Source organism: Globicephala melas, chromosome 1 (genome assembly GCF_963455315.2).
Source record: "Globicephala melas chromosome 1, mGloMel1.2, whole genome shotgun sequence".
Lineage (NCBI taxonomy): Eukaryota > Metazoa > Chordata > Mammalia > Artiodactyla > Delphinidae > Globicephala > Globicephala melas.
The window spans coordinates 167,781,043-167,806,891 of NC_083314.1; the positions used below are offsets into that span (position 1 = coordinate 167,781,043).

Here is a 25,849-nt window from a genome sequence, read left to right on the forward strand (position 1 = left end):
TTGGGACTTCCCTGGTGGCGCAGTCGTTAAGAATCTGCCTGTCAATGCGGGGGACACGGGTTTGAGCCCCGATCCGGGAAGATCCCACATGCCACAGAGCAACTAAGCCTGCACGCCACAACTACTGAGCCTGTGATCTAGCGCCCGCGAGCCACAACTACTGAGCCCATGTGCCACAATTACTGAAGCCTGCGTGCCTAGAGCCCGTGCTCCGCAACAACAGAAGCCACCGCAATGAGAAGCCCGCGCACCACAATGAAGAGTAGCCCCCACTCGCCACAGCTAGAGAAAGCCCACGCGCAGCAATGAAGACCCAATGCAGCCAAAAATAAATAAATGAATAAATAAATTTATTTAAAAAAAAGAAAGTAATCACTGGTCACCACCCCAATTACCATCCTGTCCAACTCTTCTCTCACTTAAATCACTCTAAGAGTTTCCTAACTGATCTCCCTACCGCCACCCTACACAGTCCTTTCTCAATGAAGCAGCCAGAGTGATCATTTCAGAAAGGAAGCCAGATCTTGTCACTCTGCTGTTCAGGATCCTCCAGTGGCTCCCATTTCTCTGAGGGACAAAGCCAACACCCAGCGTCCCTCCTGCGGCTGCTCCCCGGGCCTACTTCACTGTCGCTGCACAAGCCTCCACACCCCAGGCACACTCCCGCTTCACACCTTTGCACTGCTGTTCCTGCTGCCTCAAATGTTCTTCCCGTGTAGTCTCATGGCTCACTCCCACCTCCCCATTTTTGCTCAAATCTCACCTTCCTAGTGAGACTCATGTTGACAATCCTCTTTAAAATATTGTACTGGGACTTCCCTGGTGGCGCAGTGGTTAAGAATCTACCTGCCAATGAAAGGGACACAGGTTCGAGCCCTGGTCCGGGAAGATCCCACATGCCGCGGAGCAACTAAACCCATGTGCCACAACTACTGAGCCTGTGCTCTAGAGCCCGCGAGCCACAACTACTGAGCCCGCGTGCCGCAACTACTGAAGCCCACACACCTAGAGCCCATGCTCTGCAACAAGAGAAGCCACTGCAATGAGAAGCCCACGCACCGCAACGAAGAGTAGCCCCCGCTCGCCGCAACTAGAGAAAGCCCGCGTGCAGCAATGAAGACCCAACACAGCCAAAAATAAATAAATAAATAAACAAATTTATTTAAAAAAACAAAAAACAAACCAAAAAACCATTGTACTGTCCCTTCCTCCTGTCACCCCCATCTCCCAGCCACCAGCACTGCTTCTGTCTGGCTCTCATTTTTGCCACAGCGCAGCTCACCTTTTCATATCCTGTGTAGGTTGTTTTGTTTGTTGTTATCTCTGCCTCCTAGATTGTGAGCTCTGAGAGGATGAGCGTTTCTATTTGTCTGTGGCTGTATTTTTGGCACCAAGAACAAACCGTGGCACATAGTGGTGTGCTCGGTAATTTTTGTATTAATGAATATGTCGCTCTGTTTGCCGAGGACCTGTTCCATGCCAGGTTCTTGGCAGGGCCCTGGGGATCTGAAGCTGAAGGAGAGTGGTCGCTGCCTTCTGTCCCAGGTTTTTTGTTTGTTTTGAACAAAAACACCATTTGCCTGCTCAGCTGTGTCCTACTCCCTCAGCCTGCGGCCTTGGACCCTTTCTGACTGTTCTCGCCAAGTCATTAGATCCATCTGCCCGTGGTCCCAGGGCCCTCTCTTGAATTGTACCCGGTGTTATGCTGCTTCATGATGTTGCTGTCCTATGCCCTTCACTGACATGGCCCCGCTTCCACATTCACTGGTTGGCGTGTGAAGGATCTGTTCTTGCTCAGCAATATCCATGGGCTTGGAAGTGGGCTTTCCACTTTCTCACCCTTTCTGACCGGGGTTTGAATTCTGTCTCTACCACTCACCATCTGTAATGGCTTTGGACAAATCAGGTAGCTTCACCGAGGCTCAGTTTCCTCAACTGTGAAATAGGGCCAATATGGTACTTAACACATAGGGATATTATGAAAATTAAATGAAACAATGCATGTTTAGCAAAGTTCCTGGAATGAGTTATCCTTCAATAAGTGCTACCTTCTGTTATTATTATCGTTACTGAGTTGTTATGGGTTAAGCAAGTCATTTATGAAGCACATGTATGAACAGTAGTTGTCATTATTTCTTCCACCATCACAGCCACCGTAACCAGTCCTTTTAGTATCCCAGGTGCTCCTCTCTCTAGTATGACCCACTAAACCCATGCTAGCTACTCTTTGATCTAACCTTACAACCGTTTACCTAACCTGGATTTTTTCTCATTCAGACCTGAATGAAGACTATGACCAATGGAACAACCTCATTGAAGGCATCGGACCATCACTAACCCCAGGGGCCCCACAGCATCTGTCCAGGCTGTAGGCACAACGGGTCATTTGTGAAAGGTCACTGAGCTGAGTTCCCATTGGGGGCCTGCCCAGGGACACCCGTGTCCTCCTACCAGGAGGTGGTCATCATGACCCTTCTGCACAGATTGAGAGGATGTAATCACACTGCTGATTGGATAACCGGGTACTTGGATCTTGGACTTGTTGATCGTAAACTCATGTTGGGACTTGGGTCACTCACTGATTGGCAAACTGACTTTCTGGGGACTGAGCCCTGATGGTGTGGGGAACAAGCAGTGGGACGGGGCAAGGGAGGACCCAAGCCCCAGGCTGAGCACTGTGAACGCTGTTAACCCAGCCAGCTGACTCCCTCATCTTGGGCCAGTGTGGCTTCTGCAGTGGAAGAAATGGAGCCAAAGGATGGAGGGAAAATTCCCACTGTCCGGACCTCTAGCCCAACCTGCTGCTATTTCTTCCTCCCCCTCCCCCTTCTCCCTCCCCTGTGTTGCTTGGTGAGTTCTAAACACTTTAGGTAGCTTTCTAGGATATGGACCACCATCAGATTTTCTGTTTATTTTCAAGCCTTCTCACTGCATGAAACATAGTCTCAGGCATTTCGTCAGGATGAAGTTATACTTGTGAGCCCGTGGAAGGGGCAGACAGCATCGTCCTGATAGCATAAGGAGAGAGGCTGAGGGACAACGGGTACCTCAGAAGCTCTGAATGTCTTAGAGTTTTGCTGAAAATGTAGCTTGACAGGAAACAACAGACGTAGGTTGGGGTGGAGAAGGGAGAATAACATTGTTAAGTAGCCATTTGATCGGGCCTTCACCACAAAAGTGAGGGAGTTTGGTCAGTTCGAATTCAGGAAGCCTTCCCTAGAGAGAAGTCTTAGGAACACTTTGGTCTTGCCTCTTACCTCAGATATCGTGAGCCTCCAACTTGCTCAGAATCAGGGTGCTGTAGTTGTCTTCTGGCTCTGAGGCCTTAGTCTCAAATTTAAGTCAAGATATAGGTTGAATTTCCATTCTGTTCCATTTTTAATATGAATGATATTAATACTCATGTTTGCCTAATGATATGTTTGCCTAGAATATTTTCTGTATTTAAACTGCATTACAGCAAGATGGGGAGCCATCTGGAAGTAACTTTTCCTTCTGTCTTTCTTTGATTGCTTACCACTTGTACCCATGAGGAAAAAAACTTCGAAAGGAAAGGAAGTCTTCCTAGTGATCTAGTTCAAAGCTGTCTGGGAACATCAACCTGAAACACCCCTCCCCACTACTCTAGACCTCTCACCTTGGCCCAAGTAGGGCACCCCAGAGGAAGCAAGAGCAAGAGGAAATGCGTCTCTATGCAACAGGGCCAAGGTCAGTGTCACCAAAGCAAGCTGGGACTGTCTCCCATCTCTCAACAGCTATTCTTTCTCAGAGGTGAAACACCAGATCCATTGAGGCTGTGGACCTACCTGGGGAGGATCTGTGGATTCCAGTGAGACAGAGCATAAGGAGAATATCGTTAAAGCCCTGGCTCTAGAGTTCTATAGCGTGGTTTTTGAGTCCAAGCTTCACCACTGCTAGCTGGGTAAATTTGAGCAAATTATGTTCTCTTTTTAGTCTCAGTTCCTGCATTTCTAAAATGAGGATCTGCATTCTGAATAGTTAGGAGGATTAAGTGAAAAGATGTATAACCCATGGATTATTTAAAAGTATGATTCCTACTTTCCAAACATGTGAGATTTTCCTAGTTACCCTATGGCTGTTGTTTTCTAGCTTAACTGCTTTTGGTCAGAGAAAATGACCCACGTGGTTTTCATTCTGAGACTTGCTTGTTGCCTCAGTGTGAGGTCAATTTTGTAAATGTTCCATGTATACTTCATAAGGCTGTACATTCTCAAGTTGTTGCCTCGCTGTTTTTACTCAAGAACACCTTATGGATTTCCATCCATGAGAGCACATACAGATATATTGGAGGGCCTTTTAACCCCTAGACAGGGACCAGAGCCCCTCAGCAATCACAGAACCAGTAGAAGCCATCCCTTGTGCCTGGGGCTGGTTCTGCAGACGCTGAGAAGTCAGTTCTGACAGCATTAGAGCATGAGACCCAACTTCTGCCTTAGACCCTTAAATAATGCAGGTATATTTTGTAAAGACCTGGACCCTTCCTAGAGAAAGAAGTTGTTTGGAAACTGGATCCATCTCCTCTATTCAGTTCATGTTCTGGTAATGACTCATTTATCTGATGTCATTGGAGTAGGTGAATTTTCCTCACTGAAAATTATCCTTTAAGTCACACAATATTATATTAACTATAATATTGAAGGGTAATTTACCAAAAAGATAATGCGCACACTTGTTAATGTGATCTGACCTCATTTAACTTTTTAGAATGTTTCAATCAGGATAGATTCAATTATACAGTAGTAACAAACAATCCCAAAAAGCAATAAAAGTTTATTTCTTGCCTGTGCTTCTTGTCCTCTGTGGGTCAGCTCGAGACTCTCCTCTGCATCATTTTTTTGCGGTACGCGGGCCTGTCACTGTTGTGGCCTCTCCTGCTGCAGAGCACAGGCTCTGGATGCGCAGGCCCAGTGGCCACGGCCCACGGGCCCAGCCTCTCCGCGGCATGTGGGATCCTCCCGGACCGGGGCACGAAACCACGTCCCCCGCAAAGGCAGGCGGACTCTCAACCACCGCGCCACCAGGGAAGCCCATCCTCTGCATCATTTTTATCCTCACTTGGGGAACCAGGCTGGCAGAGCTGCCATTATCTGGAAATGTTGCCATTGGCCATGGTGGAACAGGAAGAGAACATGGTGAAGCACCCACTTAGCCCTTAAAGCTCCTGCCCAGAAGTGACCCTCATTATTTCCACTCACATTTCATTGGCCAAAACTAGTCATCTGGCCGTACCTAACATTCCATACCATCCCCAGAGAACAAAAACACCTGTGACCAGGTCTAATGCCAGCGCAGTGGCGCCCTGTGATCTGTGAAGATATGGAGAGCTGTTTGCACCTACACTGCGTGGCTCCCAGCTGCTGGCCTCTTAGTTCTTTTCATTGCTTTTCATAGTTTGTGTTGTCTCCCTTGTGGTCAGCCTGCCAGCCATTACTCTTCACTGCCTTGACTGTGCCACCCCCCAGCAGCTCTCCCTGTTCACTTCAAATTTATACTTCTGATCAGCCATGTTATTTACAACTGTCTCAAGTAAAACTAAATAGTCACTGAGAGAGGGCTTTAGGGACGTTCCTGCAACTAGAATGCACTGCCTTTAGTGCTTAGACTTTGTAATCCTTCCTTTGACTGCTCAGAGGGGGTATCACAGGCCTTTGGTCTTTTGTCCAGTTTTTTGTTAGCTTCCAGGGAATCAAAGGGCACCAGTTAAATGGCCTTTTAAATAAGCAAGGTAATCCTGCATATTAATTGACATGTGCTGATAAATTGCATTCTAGTGAATCCTTTCCGAAAGCAAAGAAGATGTCTTGGGTTTCTTTTGCATCTTCTTGTTCCCCATCCTGTTATAGGACCGTACCTGTGGAGGCATCCTAATGGTATAGGTATATTGTGAAGTTTCTGTGCACAGAGTGGTGTGTCAGTTAGGAAGGATGGTAAGTAAATACAGGATGGGATGAAATTCCTCATCCCTCCCACTTCCTGGACGTGTCAGGCTAAGACTGATTGGGTTCTTGTTATGCTCTCAGCACTCCCCAAGCCCCTTGCCAGCATGTGTCCTGATACAGCTCCCCTGCTTGCCCTTCTTCAAGAAGACTACTGGGCTCTTGAAATGTCAATTGATGGATTCCAACTCTATGTCTTGGCCTTGTGGGGAACCTTCGTCTGCCCCCTTTTTCTTCTGGGGCACCACTTACCCCTGGGCCTGCAAAGTGACAGAGGGACAGGAGAGGCCCATACTCTGTACATGGGATGTAGGAAGTCAGTAGGAAGCTCACTTCTGTCCCATCACAGCCAGATGCAGAGGCGAAACGTCCCTGGCCATAGCTGCATGGAAAACGGTATTATCATCATCGTAATAGCCAACATTTATTGGGCCCTTACTGTGTGTCCCAGACTGTGCTCAGAGCTTTACACGCATCATCTCATTTGCTGTTCACAGTAAGCCCATGAGGTCAGGTGGTATTAGCCTCATTTTATGTATGAGGAAACAGAGCCATAGAGAAGTGATTTGATCAAGCTCTCACCAGAAGGAATTTGGCAAAACTGGAATTTAGGCATCAAAATCCAAGCTCTTAATCACTGGGCCATATGGCCTAATAGATACACTTGGTTTTGCACCTTCCCCATCTCTTTAAACTGTCAGGTTCTGGACTTCCCTGTTGGTGCAGTGGTTAAGAATCTGCCTGCCAATGCAAGGGACACGGGTTGGAGCCCTGGTCCGAGAAGATCCCACATGTCGCGGAGCAACTAAACCTGTGTGCCACAATTACTGAGCCTGCACTTTAGAGCCGGCAAGCCACAACTACTGAGCCTGCATGCCACCACTACTGAAGCCCGCACACCTAGAGCCCATGTTCCGCAACAAAAAGCCATCGCAATGAGAAGTCCGCGCACCGCAACGAAGAGTAGCCCCCGCTCACCGCAACTAGAGAAAGCCTGCATGCAGCAACGAAGACCCAACGCAACCAAAAATAAATATAAATAAATAAATAAATTTACAGAAAAAATAAACTGTCAAGTTCTGAGGAGTGTAATTTCATGAGATTGAATCAAGAAGGTCAAACTCTCCAGCAATTTCTATATGACTTGTATTGAGATTCAGAAATATCCTGAGTGCTACTGAGAGGTGGGTTTGGGGGAGAGAACTGAGCTTTGCCGAGGACTGTGGGCCAGGTGCTCTGCTGATTTGCCAGATGAGGAAAACAGTTCAGGGATGAAGAACATGGTCAGAAATCAGACAACTCCACCGCTATTAGCCCTGTGACTCTATGCTAATTTGTTCACTTTTATGAGCTTCAACTTCCTCATGTGTAAAATGGGAATTCTGGTAGTATTTACCTCTTAGGGTTGTTTTAATAATTGAATGAAATAATTCATGTTATGCGCTTAGCACAGTGTCTATATTAAGGGCTTAATAATTAGCCATCACTAGTATTGTTTTTTTTTTTTTTTTTCTCACGGGCCCAGCTGCTCCACGGCATGTGGGATCTTCCCGGACCGGGGCACGAACCCGTGTCCCCTGCATCGGCAGGCGGACTCTCAACCACTGCGCCACCAGGGAAGCCCCACTAATATTGTTTTATTTGGTCCTCCTTACATACCCATAAGGTTAGGTATAATCTGCCCTTGTGCTGAATGGCCCCAAATGGTCTCGGTCTAATTCCTATTCCAGCTTCTCCAGTTTCAGTGAGTTTCCTCACATGAAGCTTGCTAACTGCCACTCAGCTACTACTGTCGTGGGAAGGTGGAGCTAGATGGAGAGAGACAGTTTTTCCATTCTTTTCGCTCTGATCTCCCTGCTCCTCACATCAAAAAATCAAAATCCACACCACAGTTCTAGCTGTGCAAGTTCTCTTCACCACCAGGGAGAGGCTACACTCCTAGGTTCTGGTTTGGGTTTTAATTTCACACCCTATCATCCGAACACACACATCTAAGCACCAGATGTAAACTGAAGGTCCTGAAATGTTGAGTGGGAGACTCAGAGAAGGTCTGTGTAGAAGTTGGCCAAAGGGACGAGGACCTGGGGATAGGAAGTTTGTTGTAGAGGCTAGTTTATGAATTTTTGTCTGCTGCCTTTGAGTCTGAGGTCAGGGGGTTAAAGTGCCCTGTGACCTCCTCAGGAGAAACTCCCAGGCCTGAGAATGGCCTGTGAATGACCTCTGCACAGCTCTCTCCCTCGCTGCCATATCCGATTCCTGTGAAGTCCTCTTGTTTCTTCCCTCGCCATGGTGCTCACGCCCAGCCCATCCTTTCCATTTCACTTGAGTTTAGTCCCTCCATCAACTCACCCTGGAATAATTTTTACAGCCTCCTGGACTCGAACCTCTCTTTTCCCTTGCATTCTGCCGCCAGATCTGCCTGACACACCATTTTTTTTTTTTTTTTTTTTTTTGCGGTACGCGGGCCTCTCACTGTTGTGGCCTCTCCCGTTGCGGAGCACAGGCTCCGGACATGCAGGCTCAGAGGCCATGGCTCACGGGCCCAGCCACTCTGCGGCACGTAGGATCTTCCCGGACCAGGGCACGAACCCGCGTCCCCTGCATCGGCAGGCGGACTCTCAACCACTGCACCACCAGGGAAGCCCGACACACCATTTTTATAACAAAATACCAGGCTGGAAGTGTGGTCTAACAGAAAGATGACCAAACTAGTTGTCTGGCGCCCCGGGTTCTTGTCTTGACTCTCTCCCTGTCCCTCACTCTGTGACCTGTGTGTATGCTTTCGTCTCATGACTTCAGCTTCCCTATCTGCCAGCTGGGATATGGGGTGGTGGTCGAGTCTCCGTCACTGAATTGTCAAGAATCTACAAGATTCCCTTTCCTCTGTAGAATTGCATCTGTGCCCCTTGCTGTCTGTTCTCGCCTCACCTCTCCTGTCCTCTGCTTCTTTACCATGCATTTTTCTTTTTCCCCGTAATATGCCCACCCATCCCCCAAACAAACATGCATGCCCTTTCTCGTGATGTTTTTATGCTTGCGGGGCCTCCCAGCCTTGTTTCTGTGCATCCAAACACCACGATTCGTTTAGGCCCATTTCGAGTTCCACCTCGTCTACGAGAGCCTTCTTGATTGGATTCAGCTAACATTTGATCTCTTGGCCTCCTGCTCCCCAAGAGACATAGATTCTGTGCCATATTTAGTATTTTACTTTATTATATTATTCCAGGAGCAGGACCCATCTGTTGGATGGGAAAAGCATCCTCTTGTTGACTGACATGGGGAGCAGAGATTGCTGTCCCCTCCCCACATGCCCCCATCAGCAGGCTTCTTGTTCCCCAGCCAGACTTGGGAGCAGCTGGTGTTCGTCCAGCCCTCAGATGTCTCCAGCTGCTCCTGCTTCCTTTTTTTTTTTTTTTTTGGTTTTCCCAGATCCCAGCTGTGGGGCCCAGGGCAGAGCCCGTGACAGAGCGGCCAAGGGCAGGTGGAGTAAACTGAGATCCATGGACATGTAGCATTTGAGAGTTAAAAAGAGGGCAAAACTGAGCACAAATCCCACCAGTGTTGAATGAAGGAAAGTAGTTTGCCAGCTTATTTTTCCCATCTTGCTTTCATCTAAAAAAAGAAGCTGCTCAGAAATCCAGTCCTCAGCCTGCTAAACCAGATGGTCCCTAGATGCTCAGCCTGCCAAGTGTGCATGTATAATTATTCATTTTCATGGAATCACACCCAGGTCTGAATTCAGACACTGACACTTTCTTTTGCCATTTGATCTAGAGCCAGTGAACCCTTCTGAGCCTTTCTTTCTTTTTCTGTAAAATGGGGTCACTAGGGTCTGCCTTGCCCACCTTGGGATTTTTTGGGGGGAGAGGGTTTCAATATAAAATGTAAGAGCGCTTTGTAATTGACAAAGCACTAGACAAGTACATGTTGCTGTTAATAATAAAAGGGCCATATTTTGTTTTTGCCATAGCGTGCTACTACTTAATAAGCACTTGTTCTGTGCCAGATACTGTGCTAAGTGTTTTACCTACCTTGTGGCATTTAACCCTAACAACATTCCTGGAAAGAAGTGCACGTTGCCCATACAACAGATCAGGAGAGTGAGGTTCACAAAGATTTGCTAGTCCAGCCATAGTCACTGGGCATGTATGTAAGTGCTGGAGCCAGGAACCTAAACTTCTGGGTTCCAAAAGCAGTGCTCTTAATTCCTGTTCATTCCTATCTACCAAAAAGAAAGCAGTTCTTTACCCTATGGAAGCTAAAATACCCCACAGTTTGATCTCCAGTAGATGTCCTAAGCAGTTGGGTCATGCAAAGAGTCATTCCTGTTGAAGACCTGACTGAGTCCTAACAGTATACTTTGAGTTGCTTTTCTAGCAGTAGAGGTAGCCTGGTTCCATCCATCCTTCCATCCATCCATCCATCTACTCATATAAAGTTAACAGTTCAGGTAACATATCTATCAGTACTGTACTCTATAAACAATGGAGCCAACCAGCTGGCAGAAAAAAAATTTTAAGTCTCTAACCCACATATTGTAGATTCATGATTTTCAGCTCTAGATGCACATCAGAATCACTTTGGAACTATATAAAAATACAGATGCCCTGGCCATGTCTCCAGAGACTCAGAGAAGCTCATTCAGAAGGAATAATGTGGGGACCAGGGGTGTGTGTGTGTGTGTGTGTGTGTGTGTGAGATAAACTCCAGGGGTATTTCTGATATGCAAGGGTTTTGAAAACCCTTGCTATGGTTGAACACTATTAGCCTATTTTACCTTCATTTATGGATCAGGAGTAATCGCTAGCTGGAAATATAGAATCATTAAATTTTAGAATTGGAAGAGCCCTTACATCTTTTGGTCCAAGAGGAAACCAAATCTCAGAAAAATTCATCAAGTAGTTGCCAGACTTTTAAATCCAGATCTTTTGACTTCCAGTCTAGTGCTTTAGATACATCCATGGGTAGCAGGGTTTTGTCGAATTATTAAGAAAATCCTCAGGACCCATTCACCATGACATCCATCATTTCCAGCCACCATACCTTGGAGTTTTTGTAGGGAAGGAGCCTGGACTAGACTCAAATGACCATTCTCATATGTGTTCATTCATTCTATAAGTGTTTACTGAAGCCTGCATTATGGCTGGCCCTGTCCTCCTGGAACTGGATCTAGAGGGCAAGAAAGGCAAGTCATAGGAGGGCCCCATGTGATGAGTGCTATAATAGGGAGTGTATCAGGCTCAGAGGTGGCACACGGTGTTTGATTCAACTTCAGCAGAGGAGAGGCTAAAAAGTCTTCACAGAGTATCATATACTTGAACTTGTCATTTGTATTAGTTATCTATTGCTGTATAATAAATTACCCCCAAATTTAGCAGCTTAGAACAGCAAACATTATCTCACACTTTATGGCTCAGGAATTCTAGAATGGCTTAGCTGAGTGGTTCTGGCTTAAGGTCTCTCATGAGGTTGCAGTCAAGATGTCAGCTGGGATTTCTGTCGTCTGAAGGCTTGACTAGGATTGGAGGATCCACTTCCAAGCTGGCTCACTCACATGGCTGTTGGCAGGAGGCCTCAGTTCCTTACCACGTGAAGCTCTCCATAGGGCCGCCGAAGACATGGCAGCTGGCTTCTCCCAGAGCAAGTGATCCAAGAGAGGATAAGGTGGAAGCTGCAATGTCTTTTATGACCTATCCTTGGAAGTCATACTCCATCATATCCACACAGGTCAGGCCTATTCAGTGTGGGAGGGGACCACACAAGGGCATGAATACAACCAGGTGGGGATTATTGGGGGCCATCTTGGAGGCTGGCTGCCTTGTTGTTGAAGACGAATGGAGTTTTCCAGATAGATGAGGGAGAAGAAAGGCCTTCCAGGCAGAGGAAATAACATGTAAAGGCACAGAAATGTAAACATTAGAGCAGAGCATGGTCAGGACATTGTAATTGGCTTGGAGAAAACAGGTGAGAAATAGGGATATAGGGGCGCTTACTGAAGAAATCAAAGAAGGCCTTCTATGCCAAGTGAAGGAGTTAGGCCTTTATCAGGTAGACCAGTGGTTTGCAAATGTTTCTGCATATTGGAATCACGTGAGGAAATTTTAAAACTTCCAATGCCAAAGCTGCACCCGTATCAATTAAATAAGAATCTCTGGGAGTGGACCTGGACACCAGCAGTTTTTAAAGTTTCTCACTTGATTCCAATATGCAGCCAAGGTTGAGAAGCAGTGCAACCTCTGCTCACCTAGGAAAAGAAACTAGAAAGAACTAGAAAGAAAAGAACTAGAAAGGCCCTGTCATCAGTACTCACCCCCTCACTCAGGTATTGTACGTTTCATCATCTCTACCAACAAGTAAGCAGAAATATCTAAACTTTAGCAGCCCCGAGTAAGTTCTCGGCATCCTAAATTGCCTGTTATTTATAAACTTCCAAACCTAATGTCGATGCCAATGTTCTTAGATTAACATAAGCACTCTAGAGGGGTTTTTTTTCTCCCCACTTAACACTGTGTCATATATGCATTTCTGCGTGGTCCTCACATCCAACAGTCTGAGGCAGTAGCGTGTAAAGGTTAGGGGCACGGCCCTCCGAGTCGGATGGACCTCTGGGTTTGAGTCCTGAGGACATCACTTATCCACTTGTTGGGTGACTTAGCCTCTCCAGGCTTCAGTTAACGCATCTGAAAGATGGTGATAACGCCTACCTCAAAAGATACTTGAGGATGTTAAATGAGATCATGTGTGTCAAGACCTCTGCCCCGTGCCTGGCATGTAGTTAGTGTTTAATAAATGTTTGTTATTATTCAGCATTCCAAATGGCATTTTAACGCTCTGTTGCATCAACTCTCCCCCGCCTCCCCTCCCCCTCCCCGAGTCTGCTTAGCAGTTCTCTCCGTTGCCAGGGTATTTGAGCCATTTCTAGTTGTTTTTAGCTATAATATTATACATTTCTTTGTAGAAATTGGTGGGGTGTTTTTTTTTAAAGTTATTTCCCTAACTTATTAGGTGTGGAATCTGAAGATTGGAGAGGTAAAGTAACTTGTCAAACAAAGGTCATACTGCTTTTTAGTGGCAGAGCTAGGACTAGGGACCAGGTCCCAGACACCCTGAGTCTTAACCGTTTGTTCTTTCTACCCTGCCACCCAGCCCCCATACTCACTGGAGACTTGAAGCCTGGCCCTTCTTGACTTCTCTTCTCCAGGCTGAATGAGTCAGATGTCCCATTGTATCCTCTGACACCTCCTCTCCCACCCTTTCATCATCTTAGAGGTCCCTCATCATCCCAGTATAATTGGAGCAGCGTCTCTGCTCATCCCCTGGGGAGTGGGAGCAGACGATGACTAATGCTTTGGAGACCCGGACTCATCTCTCGGCCCTTCTGGATCTCTGTTGGTTGATGTTGTGCCGTCAGATGGGGATGGGGATCCTGTCTGATTCAGACATACCCCTCCCTCCTACCTGGACTGCTGTCTGACTTCACCAAACCCACCTTCTCAGAACAGTAGAGTTTAAAGGGACCAGAGAGACCATTCTCTATCCCAGCCCCTGTTATTTTAAAAAGTGAAGAAACTGAGGCTCAGCGATACAGGTTGATCAGTAGCAGATCTGGGACTGGAACCCGAGCCTCCTGACTTCCAGTGTGGTGTTGGGGAGAGGGCACTGGAGCCAGGCAGGCCGGAGTGTGAGTCCCAACTGTGTGAACTTGGGCAAGTGAGTTAAAACAATGCTCAAGTTCCTTTTCTGTAAAATGGCGATACCCAGCTTGAGGATGTTACAAGGGTTAAATGAGATAATGAATGTAGAGAATGGAGCACTGTGTTCAGCAAATGGTAGTTATTAGGTACAGCACAGTCGTTATTAGGTATTAGGATTTAGAGCTTGGGCTTTGGAATCAGAGAAACTATTCAAATCCTAGACACCCACTTATCAGCTACGTGGTCTTGGACAACTTGGTTTAAGGAGATCTTGCGTTAACAAGAGCTAGTACTTACTGAGTTTCCTTTTTCCAGGCATTATGCCAAGTGCCTTAGAGATATTATCTCATGTAACTTTCCCAACAATTTTTTGAGATAGGTAACATCAATATTCTGATTTTATGAATGAAGATACTGAGGCATGAATCAATTTATTTTCTGATTAATCTCTAGTTTGAATTCTTTTCTGCCAAACACACCCCTCTTCTCTCCCTCAGTGCCTAAGAATTTTCTCCTGCCTTTGAGCTTTGGAACAGGCTATAGTCTCTCTCTCTCTCTCTCTCTCTTTTTTAAATTTTATTTACTTTAGGCTGCGTTGGGTCTTCGTTGCTCTAGTTGCGGCAAGTGGAGGCTACTCTTCGTTGCGGCGTGCAGGCTTCACATTGTTGTGGAGCAAGGCTCTAGGCACGTGGGCTTCAGTAGTTGCAGCACGCAGCTCGGTAGTTGCGGCACGTGGGCTCTAGGGCGCACGGGCTTCAGTAGTTGTGGCACACGGGCTTAGTTGCTCCCTGGCATGTGGGATCTTCCCAGACCAGGGATCAAACCCGTGTTGCCTGCTTGGCAGGCAGATTTGTAACCACTGTGCCTCCAAGGAAGTCCTCAGGCTATAGTCTCTTAAATGTCACCCCCTTCTCTTCACCGAGTTCTTTTCCTCTACTCTTTCCAGCATTGCTGCTAACTCTCCTCCTCTAAGAATCCTACTCTGTAAGCCTCATACCAGCTGCCCCAGCATCTTCTCTCTCCTGTCTGCTGTCAGCTGTGGATCTATTCCTCAGGTTTGTTAGTTTTATTTTTCTTGGTATGTATCTCCTATCCAGGTCCTCGTGGTGCACTCTGGTTCCCCCTTAACACAAAGCACTTCCCACGGGACAAATGTCCCTGGCCAGTGCAATGCAACCAACATCATACCTGCTTGTGTCACTGCTGGACCAGGTGCTGGGTGCTGTCCTGACCCTTGAAGCCAGGCTGACAAATCATATACTGCTCACCCCTGCTCCACAAAAGCGAGACTCAGATTTCACACCCAAAACGTGCAAGTCTGAAAACATGAGTGCTGGCAAAAATGTGGAGCATTGGACCACTCATACCCTTCTGGTGGGACAACCACCCTGGAAATATAGAGTCGAAGATGCTCATATCCTCCAGTCAGCAAGTGGTATATGTCTAAAGAAATCCTTGCTCACACATACCCGTGTACAAGGAAACACATACAAAAATGGTTCTTGCAGCATATAAATGTTTCTTCATAACAAAAGTTATTGCTTCCCAGAAAGCTCCAGCTAGAGTTTTTACAAATAATGAAAATACTGAATTTTTAAAAATCACACTTCATTAAATGTTTTATTGTGGTAAAATAGATATAACATAAAATTTACCATTTTAACCATTTTTAAGTGTACAGTTTTGTGATATTAAGTACATTCAGGTTGTTGTGCAACCCCCAAATCACGTTTTTTAATGTGCATATGTTTAAATATCTAGATGGTAGAACCTAGTAAATTAGGAAATACCTACGTTATTAACAAAACATTAAATGGCCAATATTTTCATTCACCTTAGCATTTAACTGCCTCTTTTTTCCTGTTGACATAATAGATACGTGTTGTTATTTTTTTTCTCTCTGATCCTGTGCTTCTATTTTTTCCAACTTTAAATTATGAAAAAATTCAAACAGAGAAAAGCTAAAATAAAAATACAAGGAACACCCTTAAATCCACCACCTGGATTTAATAATACGGAGGCTCTTCTCATTCTTCTTCAGTTTATGAAATGTCACCTTCATAAGTCTCTAAGGTTAGTTTCTCTCTTTCCTGTCTCCCATTCAGGTCTATTTCGTGCTGGGATTCCTTTTCCATTTTGCCAGGCTATGTGTACTTTTTTGAAATGAAGTGTGAGAGGGAAACTTGTAGGACCTCAATCTTGTGTATGCTCATTTGGCTGGGGAAAGAATTCTAGGTTCAAATTCATTGTTTCCCTCAGAACTTTGAAGACCTCACTTTTTTGTCTTCCAGCATACAGTATTGTAGGTAAGAGGTCTGATGCCAATCTAAGTCTTGGTCCTTTATTTCCAGAAACTTTGGAGGTGGACCTTTATCCTCAAAGGTCAGAAACTTCACCAGTATGTGCCTAGTTATGCATCTCTTTTTGATCGAAAGACATTTATGAATAAAGGACTTGGTTGATTGGTATACACAGATAGCCGGTTTAGGTTTCCTCTGAAGCATGTAAGTTTTCCTTTCACAGAGGATCTCTTTCCTGAGTGGGAGGTCTGACCGTGGGCTCTGACAAGCGGGCAGGGCCTGTCAGTAAGAGGCTTCTCTTTAGGCAGTCTTGGGATCTCCATAAGTGCCAAAATAAAGAGTGGAATAATGTGTTAGGGGTCTGTTCGTTGCAACTGACAGAAAACAGACTTGATCCAGTTTAAGCAAAAAGAATTTATCGGCTTAGGAAGTTTGAAGTGGGGTTGCTGACTGCATGGTGGCAACATGGCTGCCAGCAGCCCCAGATTCCCTTCATCCTTACGATCCATGATACTGGAGGAAGATCCTGAAGATGTTCTCTCCAGGGACCATATTGTTAGACGCCACGGAAGGAGGCTGGCTCTGCTTGGATTCTGTACCCTCATCTTGGACCAGTCACTGTGGACAGGAGTTAGGTACTGAAATTGGCCAGGCCTGAGCCGTGGCCCACCTCTGATGCCTGGGGCAGGCGTGGCACTGTGACTGACTGTTCACAGAACCATGGGATGGCAAAAGGGCAGGCAACCTCCCAAAGGGCAGAATTCCAGGCAGATGGACACCCATATCCTCATAGGGATTCTAGGGTATTTCATTCCCAGATGGAGTTGTTTCTTTCTCTTCTGGGGCCTCTGGCTTTTCCACTTGGGAATCCTCCCTAAGATCTCTCACTTTGTTTAGAAAGTACTTCCAATACCTTTAGCAGATTTTAAAGCAGCCATTCAACCATGGATGCATGGAAGTAGCACTATTCATCTGAGGAAATTTACCCTAAAAACCAAATCATTAAATTTGTATATATTTTTTACTGTCAAGTGACACATGTTAAGCAGACATCCTCAATTGCACTCTGAGCCCCAGGCAATGCCAGCTCTCACCTTTGGAAATCAAGGACGAAGAGGGGCTCAGAGACATGGTAGAAGTCAGGAATGGAGTCAAGGTTAATGATGGAATGAAAGTCAGGGGTAGGGTGAGCATCAGATGGAAAGTAAGGGTTGGATACGACTTGATAGTATTTAAATGGTAATTTTATATTTTGACTCAATTCTATCAAAATGTCTCCCATGTCAAAATGTCCGCCATATCAGTTGGCTTAGCCACACTGCCCTGCTTTGAAGCACAGTTAGACTGAAACTCAGATGCCTGACTCTCAGGCCAATACTCTTATCAGATAGGGCACGGTCTCCTGGCAGATTAGGCTTATGCCGGGGCAGGACAGATTCCAGGCCCAGACTCTGCCCTCATTTGTCTCCCACAGGTCACTGCCTGAGCAGTTGGCCTGAGCAGACGCTCCACCCATCCTTTGTCTCACTCCCCACACCCCCTTCCTCTCCCTCCTGGGTTGCAGATCTGGAAGGTGAGTGTGGAACAGGCAAGGGTGAGCTACCTGGCTGCTTCCACTCCCAGCCCCCAGCCCCAGCCCCTGCCACTCAGTCTCTCTAGCCTCCTTGTTTTTGATAAATAAAGCTGAGGCCCAGAGGATGCCCTCACTTTCCTGCTGCACCCAGTTTAAGCTTGGGAGCTGCAGAGCCTGTAAGACTTCCTCTAAACTTCTTTGGGTGGCTGGGAAAAGAGGCCACAGCCCCTGGATCCCGGGGCTGGAGCCCAGGTGTAAACAGAACAATTGCCTGCCCAGAGAGCAGTCCCTCTTCACTTTAGGGTTTTAGCCTTGAATCGCTATTTTTATTTAGTTATGTTTTTTGTTTTGATTTCCCCTTTCCCCCCCACCCATGTATTTTCCCACACCTCCCCCTGCCCAGCAACCCCATTCTTGATTAAAAGATGCTGTCTTAGTCAGTTCAGGCTGCCATAACAAAGTACTGTAGGGTGAGAGGCTTAAATAACAGACATTTATTTCTCACAGTTGTGGAGGCTGGAAGTCCAAGATGAAGGTGCCAGCTGATTTGCTTCTGGGTGAGGCCCTTCCTGGCTTGCAGACAGCTGCCTTCTCTCTGTGTCCTCACATGGCAGAGAGAGAGAGCAATCTCTCTCTCTCTTCCTATAAAATCATTAATTCTACCGTGAGGACTCCACACTCATGATCCTGTCTATACCTGATAACCCTCCCAAAGGCACCACTTCCAAATACTATCACATTGGGAGTTAGGGCTTCAACATTTGGGGGGAAGATACAAACACTCAGTCCATAATAGATGCTTATTATAGAAAATTTTGAAAAATATACAAAAATAAAACAGAGGAAAAGCACAACATACTCTACCATCAAAAGATAGTGTTAGAAACTTCTAGCATATTTCCTTCAAGTATTCCTCAACACTTACATTATTTTTTATTTTATTTATTTATTTATTTATTTGCGGTATGTGGGCCTCTCACTGTTGTGGCCTCTCCCGTTGTGGAGCACAGGCTCCGTATGCGCAGGCTCAGCGGCCATGGCTCATGGGCCCAGCCACTCTGCGGCATGTGGGATCTTCCTGGACCGGGGCACGAACCCGTGTCCCCTGCATCGGCAGGCGGACTCTCAACCACTGTGCCACCAGGAAAGCCCTATTTTTTATTTTTTAAAACTATTTATTGGCTTCCTTCGTGGCGCAGTGGTTAAAAGTCCGCCTGCCGATGCAGGGGACATGGGTTTGAGCCCTGGTCTGGGAAGATCTCACATGCCGCGGAGCAACTAAGCCTGTGCACCACAACTACTGAGCCTGCGTGCCACAACTACTGAAGCTCGTGCACCTAGAGCCTGTGCTCCGCAATGAGAAGCCACTGCAATGAGAAGCACATGCACCGCAACGAAGAGTAGCCCCCACTCGCTGCAACTAGAGAACGCCCGCATGCAGCAATGAATACCCAACACAACCAAAAATAAATATATAAAATAAAAAATAAATTTATATTTAAAAAATATTTATTTAATTTATTTTATGTATTTATTTTGGCTGTGCTGGGTCTTAGTTGTGGCATGCTGGATCTTTAGTTGAGGCACACAAGATCTTTTAGTTGTGGCATGTGGACTTCTTAGCTGTGGCATGTGGACTTCTTAATTGCGGCATGCATGTGGGATCTAGTTCCCTGACTACGGATCGAAACTGGGCCCCCTGTATTGGGAGTGCAGACTCTTACTCACTAGACCAGCAGTCCCCAACCTTTTTGGCACCAGGGACCAGTTCTGTGGAAGACAATTTTTCCATGGATGCATGGTGGGGTGGGGTGGTTCAGGCGGTAATGCGAGCAATAGGGAGTGACGGGGAGTGATGGGGAGCGACGGGGAGCAATGGGGAGCGATGGGGAGTGATGGGGAGCGGCAGATGAAGCTTCGCTAGCTTGACCCCTGCTCACCTCCTGCTGTGCGGCCCGGTTCCTAACAGGCCTCGGACCTGTACCAGTCCAAGGCCTGGGGGTTGGGGACCCCTGCACTAGACCACCAGGGAAGTCCCAACACTTACTTTAAAATATATATATTATACATAAAACTTTGTGTCTTATAAACATTTTCCCATACTAAACAATCTTTACATTTTATAATATTTATGTATTCACCATTTTAAATGAGTGAATAATATTTTACTCTGTAACTATACTATAATTTATGTAAGCAATCTCCTAATGCTGGATGCTGAAGTTGTTTTTACTTTTTTACTGTAAAAATTAACGTTATTTCTTGTGATGGAACTATTCTATGTCTTGACTATGGTGGTGATCCCACAAATCTACATGTGATAAAATTGCATAGAACTAAATAAACACAAATGAGTGCACACAAAATAGTGAAATCTGTCGATTGTTTGAATGGTAATTCCTTGATTATGATTATACAAGATATTATTGCCGTAGACTGAATGTTTTTGTCTCCTCAGAATTCATATGTTGAACCTAATCCCCGTTGTGATGGTGTTTGGAGGTGGGGCCTTCTGGAGATGATTAGGAGGATATTCAGGAGGGAAGAGTCCTCATGAATGGGATTAGTGCCCTTATAAAAAGGACACCAGAGAGTTCCTCCTCCCCTTCTACTATGTGAGGACACAGTGAGAAGACAGCCATCTATGAACCAGGAAAGGGGCTCTCATTAGACATGTAATCTGCTGGTGCCTTGGTCTTAGACTTCCCAGTCTCCAGAACTCTGAGAAATAAGGGTTTGTTTTTTAAACCACCAAGTCTGTGGTATTCTTGTTCTAGCAGCCCAAACAGACTAAGACAGTTACCACTGGGTTAAACTGGGGAAGGGTATATGGAATCTCTCAATATTATTCTGTAAAACTGAATGTTAATCTAAAAATTAACTCAAAAAGTTTTTGAAAATCCACTATGGTCGACATCTTTTGTATGTACATGTGTACATCTCAACTCCTAATTATTTCCTTAGGGTAGATTCCTAAGAGAGAAATTACTCAAAAGAAAATTGAGTAGAAATAAGAGCTCTCAATCACAGCACATTGAGGTTTATTGGCTATCACCCAAGAAGCTTCATGGGCATGGAAAACTGATCTGTATGTCAGCAGAGGAGGAGGGATTAGCCATACTCACAGACTGTTCTACAAACCCTGAATGCCCGTGTACTAATTTACAATGAGAAATGTAAGTGGAGGGGACTAGACTCTCCTTTCTCTCCCCGTAGACCCTCCACTGGCAGAGCCATGTTATAATCAGAAGATCGATTGGTGATATGGGTGCAGTCAGAGCCAGGGGAATTAGGTGACATGATCAAAATGTTCAAGATATCAGGCCAAGGCCTGCTACACACGTCTCTATAGTAGGGCTAAACCACTGCCATCAGGGACACACAAATGGGTTCCTGGGCCAGGGCACCCTTCACTTAGTATGTAGTGCTCGAGTGGGGACATCCTATGTTTGCCTCTGTAACTCTCCACTTCTGTGCTCCCAAGGTTTACTAAGCCCTGTTCTATACACTACATTGTCTCTTTAGTTGTGTGAATATATTCTAGCGAGTTATAGTCAAATCTTGTTGGCCTGGGAAACCATCTGTTTCTTTAAGGCACTTGTCCTTAACCCCTGGCTCAGTGGCCCTCTGGAAGGCTCCGATCCCCTCTGAAATTGTATGCAAAATTTTGAGTGTATGGTCAAATGTGCATTTTTCTGGAGAGTTTGTTGTGTTTATCGGATTTTCAGAAAAGGATATTAATTTAATAGTGAATGTCATGTGGTCCCCAGGTTCCAGGCCTGGTAGTGAGGGTTTTACATACATTATCTCATTTAATCCCCCCTGAGGTTAAGAAACTTCCCCAAGTTATCAGTTGGGGCAAGTTAAAGAACTACTGCTTTAAAGTGACTTTGTGGGAATTCCCTGACAGTCTGGTGGTTAGGACTCGGCGCTTTCACTGCTGGGGCCTGGGTTGGATTCCTGGTTGGGGAACTAAGGTCCCGCAAGCCTGGTGGCATGGCCAAAAAAATAAATAAATAAAAGTGACTTCATACATCTCTTCTCTGGTACAGTCAGTGTCTGTGCTGCAGGGAAGTCTTATCTGCACACCCCACCCCCCCCTTATCTTCCTAAATGAAGAAAAAGTTATTGGCAACAAGCACACACACGATCCATACCAAAGCTGTGGAATGGCTTTGTTGGTTCTTCCTAGAGACTGAGCTCTGTTGTCCGCCCAGCATCTCTAGTTACCTGTTTTATTTTCTTATACACAGATCCCTGTGTGCACTCAAATTAGCTTGTGAACCAGCACCTCGTATCTGCATCTCACCCACTTTGACAGCTTGGATGCCAATTTCTCCTATAAATGCCCTTTCTTCCAAAAAGCAGGCCCGCTGTCTGTTTATTCTGTCGGAGTCTAGAACCTTCAGGTTTTCTAAAGGACCATTGGGTTGCTTTTTATCAAAAGTGGAATGTATTTCTGCCCACTTTCCAACAGAAAGTCAGGCAAGAGGTTATTCAACATTCACTTATTCACTGAATGATTCACTCATTTTCCAGACCCTGTTCCAAGGCGCTAGGGATATGGATAAAGATCTTTGCCTTCCTAGAGTGGAGGTTGTATGGGAAGGAAACAGACAGTAAGCAAATAAACAAGTAAAGATACAGTAGGCCAGATGCTTTTAAGTGCTGAGAAGAGAAAGAAAATAGGGGGACTTCCCTGGTGGTCCAGTGGTTAAGACTTCGCCTCCCAATGCAGGGCGTGCGGGTTCAATCCTGCTCGGGGAGCTAAGATCCCACATGCCTTGTGGCCAAAAAACCCAAGAAAACATAAAGCAGAAGCAATATTGTAACAGGTTCAATAAAGACTTAAAAAAAAAAAAGGTCCACATCAAAAAAAACCTTGAAAGAAAGAAAGAAAATAGGGATGGGGCATAGAGAGCCCCAGGAAGGAGGCAGTGTGTGGTTTACTCTGGGTGGTCAGAGAAGGCCTCACTGAGAAGTGGCAATTGAGCAAAGATCTCTGTGGTGTAGCAGAGAAAATGTGGGTTTAGGGGGTCAGACAGGCCTAAGTTCAGATCTTGGCTCTGTCCTTTTTATTGTGTGACCTTGGGCTATACACTTACCCTGAGCTTTAGTTTGTCCATTTACAGCAATGCAAGTAAAAGTACCTACTTTATCACGATGTTGGAATGAAATAATATATATAAAGGATCTGGCACCAAAACTATACGTGGGAACCACTGTCATAGCATTTGCTAGATGACAACGAGAGTCCATTCAGTCCAGGGTTCTCTTACTTTTGGAGGGTCTCTCTTGGGTCTGAAGGACCAAGGAGTGGGGCTGGAGTCTCCTTCCCTTCCTGAGTTCTGCACCAAGATGGGGTATAAATTTTCTCCAGGGATGATTTAGATGAAAGTCACTCTGCAGCAATATGAACACTCCTCTCTGAAAAGAGAAGCTCTTCATTTGTAAGAAAGACTCCTCATATTTCTCTCTTCTCTCTCTCTCTGAGAAGGGTGTGGTCTCCAATCTAGTTCACTGATTGCAAAAACCTGGGTTGATTCAACACTCTTGATCTCCTTTCATCTCTCTACCACTTGCTTAAAATAAGAGCTCATTGCTATTCTGCCCACGGGCTGCATCTAAATCATAACTAGGTTGGGTGTTGAATACATTTTTCTCTCATCTGTTAAATACCATTTTCATCTGTGCTGAGCCCACAAGCCCTGAGACGACAGTGTCTGCTTTAGCGGCCCACACGTGGGCCTGAGGGAATACACGGGTGTTGAAGGACCCCTCCCTAGCTCAGAGTGAGACCCCCTCCTAAGACCTGTTTGTCTCCCACTGAAAATCCTCCTATACCTGCAGCTAGCCAAAGCCACCTTCCAAGCTGTCACCAGTTCCTCCTGCTGTCACCATCTTTCATTCCTTGGTGAGGGTAAGAGGGCTTTGTGAGTCTTTGAGTCTCTAGTTTCTCCTGCAAAGGCTTGAATCTAAGCACCCGCTGGACTCAAGCCGCCCCTTTTTTTGACTCTTGTTATAGGAGATAGAAAATTAGCAAAATGAGGAATTCAAGGAACTCCAAAAAGCAGTTTCATAAACATGAATTAAAAGAGACACGACTTCTAAAAAGAATGATGTCATACTCTAAATTCAGCCTGAAACTCATGTTTTTTCATCTCTGATCTTCTCTCTTCCGAGCTTTAACTCTTCCCACATACTTCCTCTCCTCCTCCTTCCCATGAAAAGGGTCAGCATTATTGTCATCATTTGAACGGACAATCACATCAGCCCCACTGGGGAGGGAGTCAGTGACTTGGTCCAGATTAGGATGTGAGGCTTCCCTGAGGACCGACAGGATCCTGAAGTGTCCCTTGACTGCCTCATCATTTTAATCAGTGTGAATTTTTCCTTTTCAGTCAGGCTCCATGCACTTGTATTAAGAAATCCTTGCCCCACCATTGCAGACATCAGGTATAAGGAAAGGAAAAAGGATAAGTGGCCCATTCTGCTTTGAGAGAACTGAAGGTAACTGGGAAAGCCAAGGGTAAGGGCCCCAGAGAGAGTCAGGAATACAGGAGAGAGGATCAGAGGCAGCCTCTGCCTCTCAGCTGGAGAAGTGGCACTATGCAGGAAAGGGTTCCAGCAGTGGAGGTGGATGGCATTGAGCCAACTACAAAAATGGCAGGAAAACAGACTCTGAAGCTAGTCATCCTCTATGCAATCCTGATTCTGCGATTTCCTAGCTGTGTTGTCCTAGACAAGTTACTTTGCCTTTCTGAGCCTCAGTTTCCACATCTGTAAAATGGGAATGATAATATTTCTACCTTGTAGAGTTGTTGTAAGGAATACATGAGATGATACATAAGAAGGTGCCTAGCACAGTATACAATAAACGGTAGCTATAATTATTAAATGTCTACCATGTGCTAGGCACTGTGCCAGTTACTGGAAATACTTGAATAAAGCAGATTTCTCACCTCTGAGGAGTTTATTTTGTGGATAGGACAGGCAAGTAAATATTTACCAAACAGTACAATAGGAACGGCACTGTCTATAGCTTTGGAATAGATCTCCCTGTCTCTAGGTGAAGTTAATTGTGTGGGAACAAAGCCTGAACTCATGACCTTAATAATGGGAACATAAAAAAAAAAAAAAAATAGCAGGTAGCAACTGGCTATTTCCAGGGAGAGGGTATAAAATGTCGCGGTAGTCAGCCATTTCATTTTATGCTCTGCAAGGCCTTATAATATTTGAATAACTGAAGAGGTGAGGGTGGCTTTTCTGGAGCCTTAATAAAAGTAATTGTCCCTAAGGCCCTGTGCCTACCAACCCCTACCCCAATGAAGACCAGCAGGGTCGGGACTGGTATGTTACAGACCTCCCACCCACCTCTTAGAGGGGAAAATAAGTAGCAAAATGGCCAAAGGGTAATCTGGGAAGAGGCTGCTGGCCGGAATCTGGTGAATCTGTTACCTACCAGTAAGTAGATCATTTTTACGAGGTCAAGGAATTTAGGAAAATGCCTTTTTGCAGGTTTAGATTGAAGTGAAACCCTTTACCCTGCCCTTTCCCCAGCTGGCTATAGGGCAGTGACAGGAAAGGCAGGAATGATATGACAGAGGGCAGCTTGTGCCGGTGACTTCTGCTTAAACATAGAGCTCCGAGGCCATGTCCTGGCACAGGTCTGAACTTGAGGCCTTGTCCACCTTGCCTTGTATTTGCCATGTCACTTTCGTCTTTCCTCTCATATGCGTATGAAACAGAGAATAAATTCTTTTACGCCCTGGATGGCCACAGATTCTATAATCGCCCTGTGAAGAAGACATGTGCCACTTCTTAGGAACTGAGGCTCAGAGAAAGTAAACGACATACCCAAGATCAAATAGCTAGAAAGTGGAAACCCCAAGACTGGAGCCCAGCTCTGCTGGCTCTGGGCCCAGTGCTTCCACAGTTTCAGATGACTTCTTCCTTGGGCTGTGGATTTGGGCTTTTGCTAAGAAGGAAAGGTTCCCCGCAAAGGACCAAAGGATCCTTAGCCTCAAGCTGTCTTCCTTTTCCTGACACCCCTTTTCATGTGGGACATGAGGAAGCCAGTGGTGGCAGTGGAATGAGCCCCAGCTCCAGAGTCAGGAGGTCAGAACTCTCCTATGACTCTGTGCCATCTCTCCTGTGACCTTGCGCAGGTCACTGTACCTCTCAGCATCTTGGAGTCCTTGTCTACCAAAGGGAGTCATATTCCTCTCCCTGCCTACCTCTTGGGTATGATGAGAAACAAAGTAACAAACAATGTCAGAAATGCTTTGAGAGTCTTAAAAACATGCTAACAAGTGCAAGGCATGA

At 45.7% G+C, this 25,849-nt stretch overlaps 1 protein-coding gene across 2 annotated transcripts in view; it reads left to right on the top strand.

Annotated features, from left to right (window-relative positions):
- Positions 1-4,881, top strand: part of PAFAH2 (platelet activating factor acetylhydrolase 2) — a 32,127-nt gene extending 27,246 nt beyond the window's left edge. For both annotated transcript variants that reach the window (XM_030873831.3, XM_060309403.2), the window contains exon 11: positions 2,278-4,881. In XM_030873831.3, the coding sequence (XP_030729691.1) occupies positions 2,278-2,372 (95 nt within the window). In that variant the 3' untranslated portion in view covers positions 2,373-4,881. The remainder of the gene's footprint in view (positions 1-2,277) is intronic.
- Positions 4,882-25,849: the final 20,968 nt, after the last annotated feature.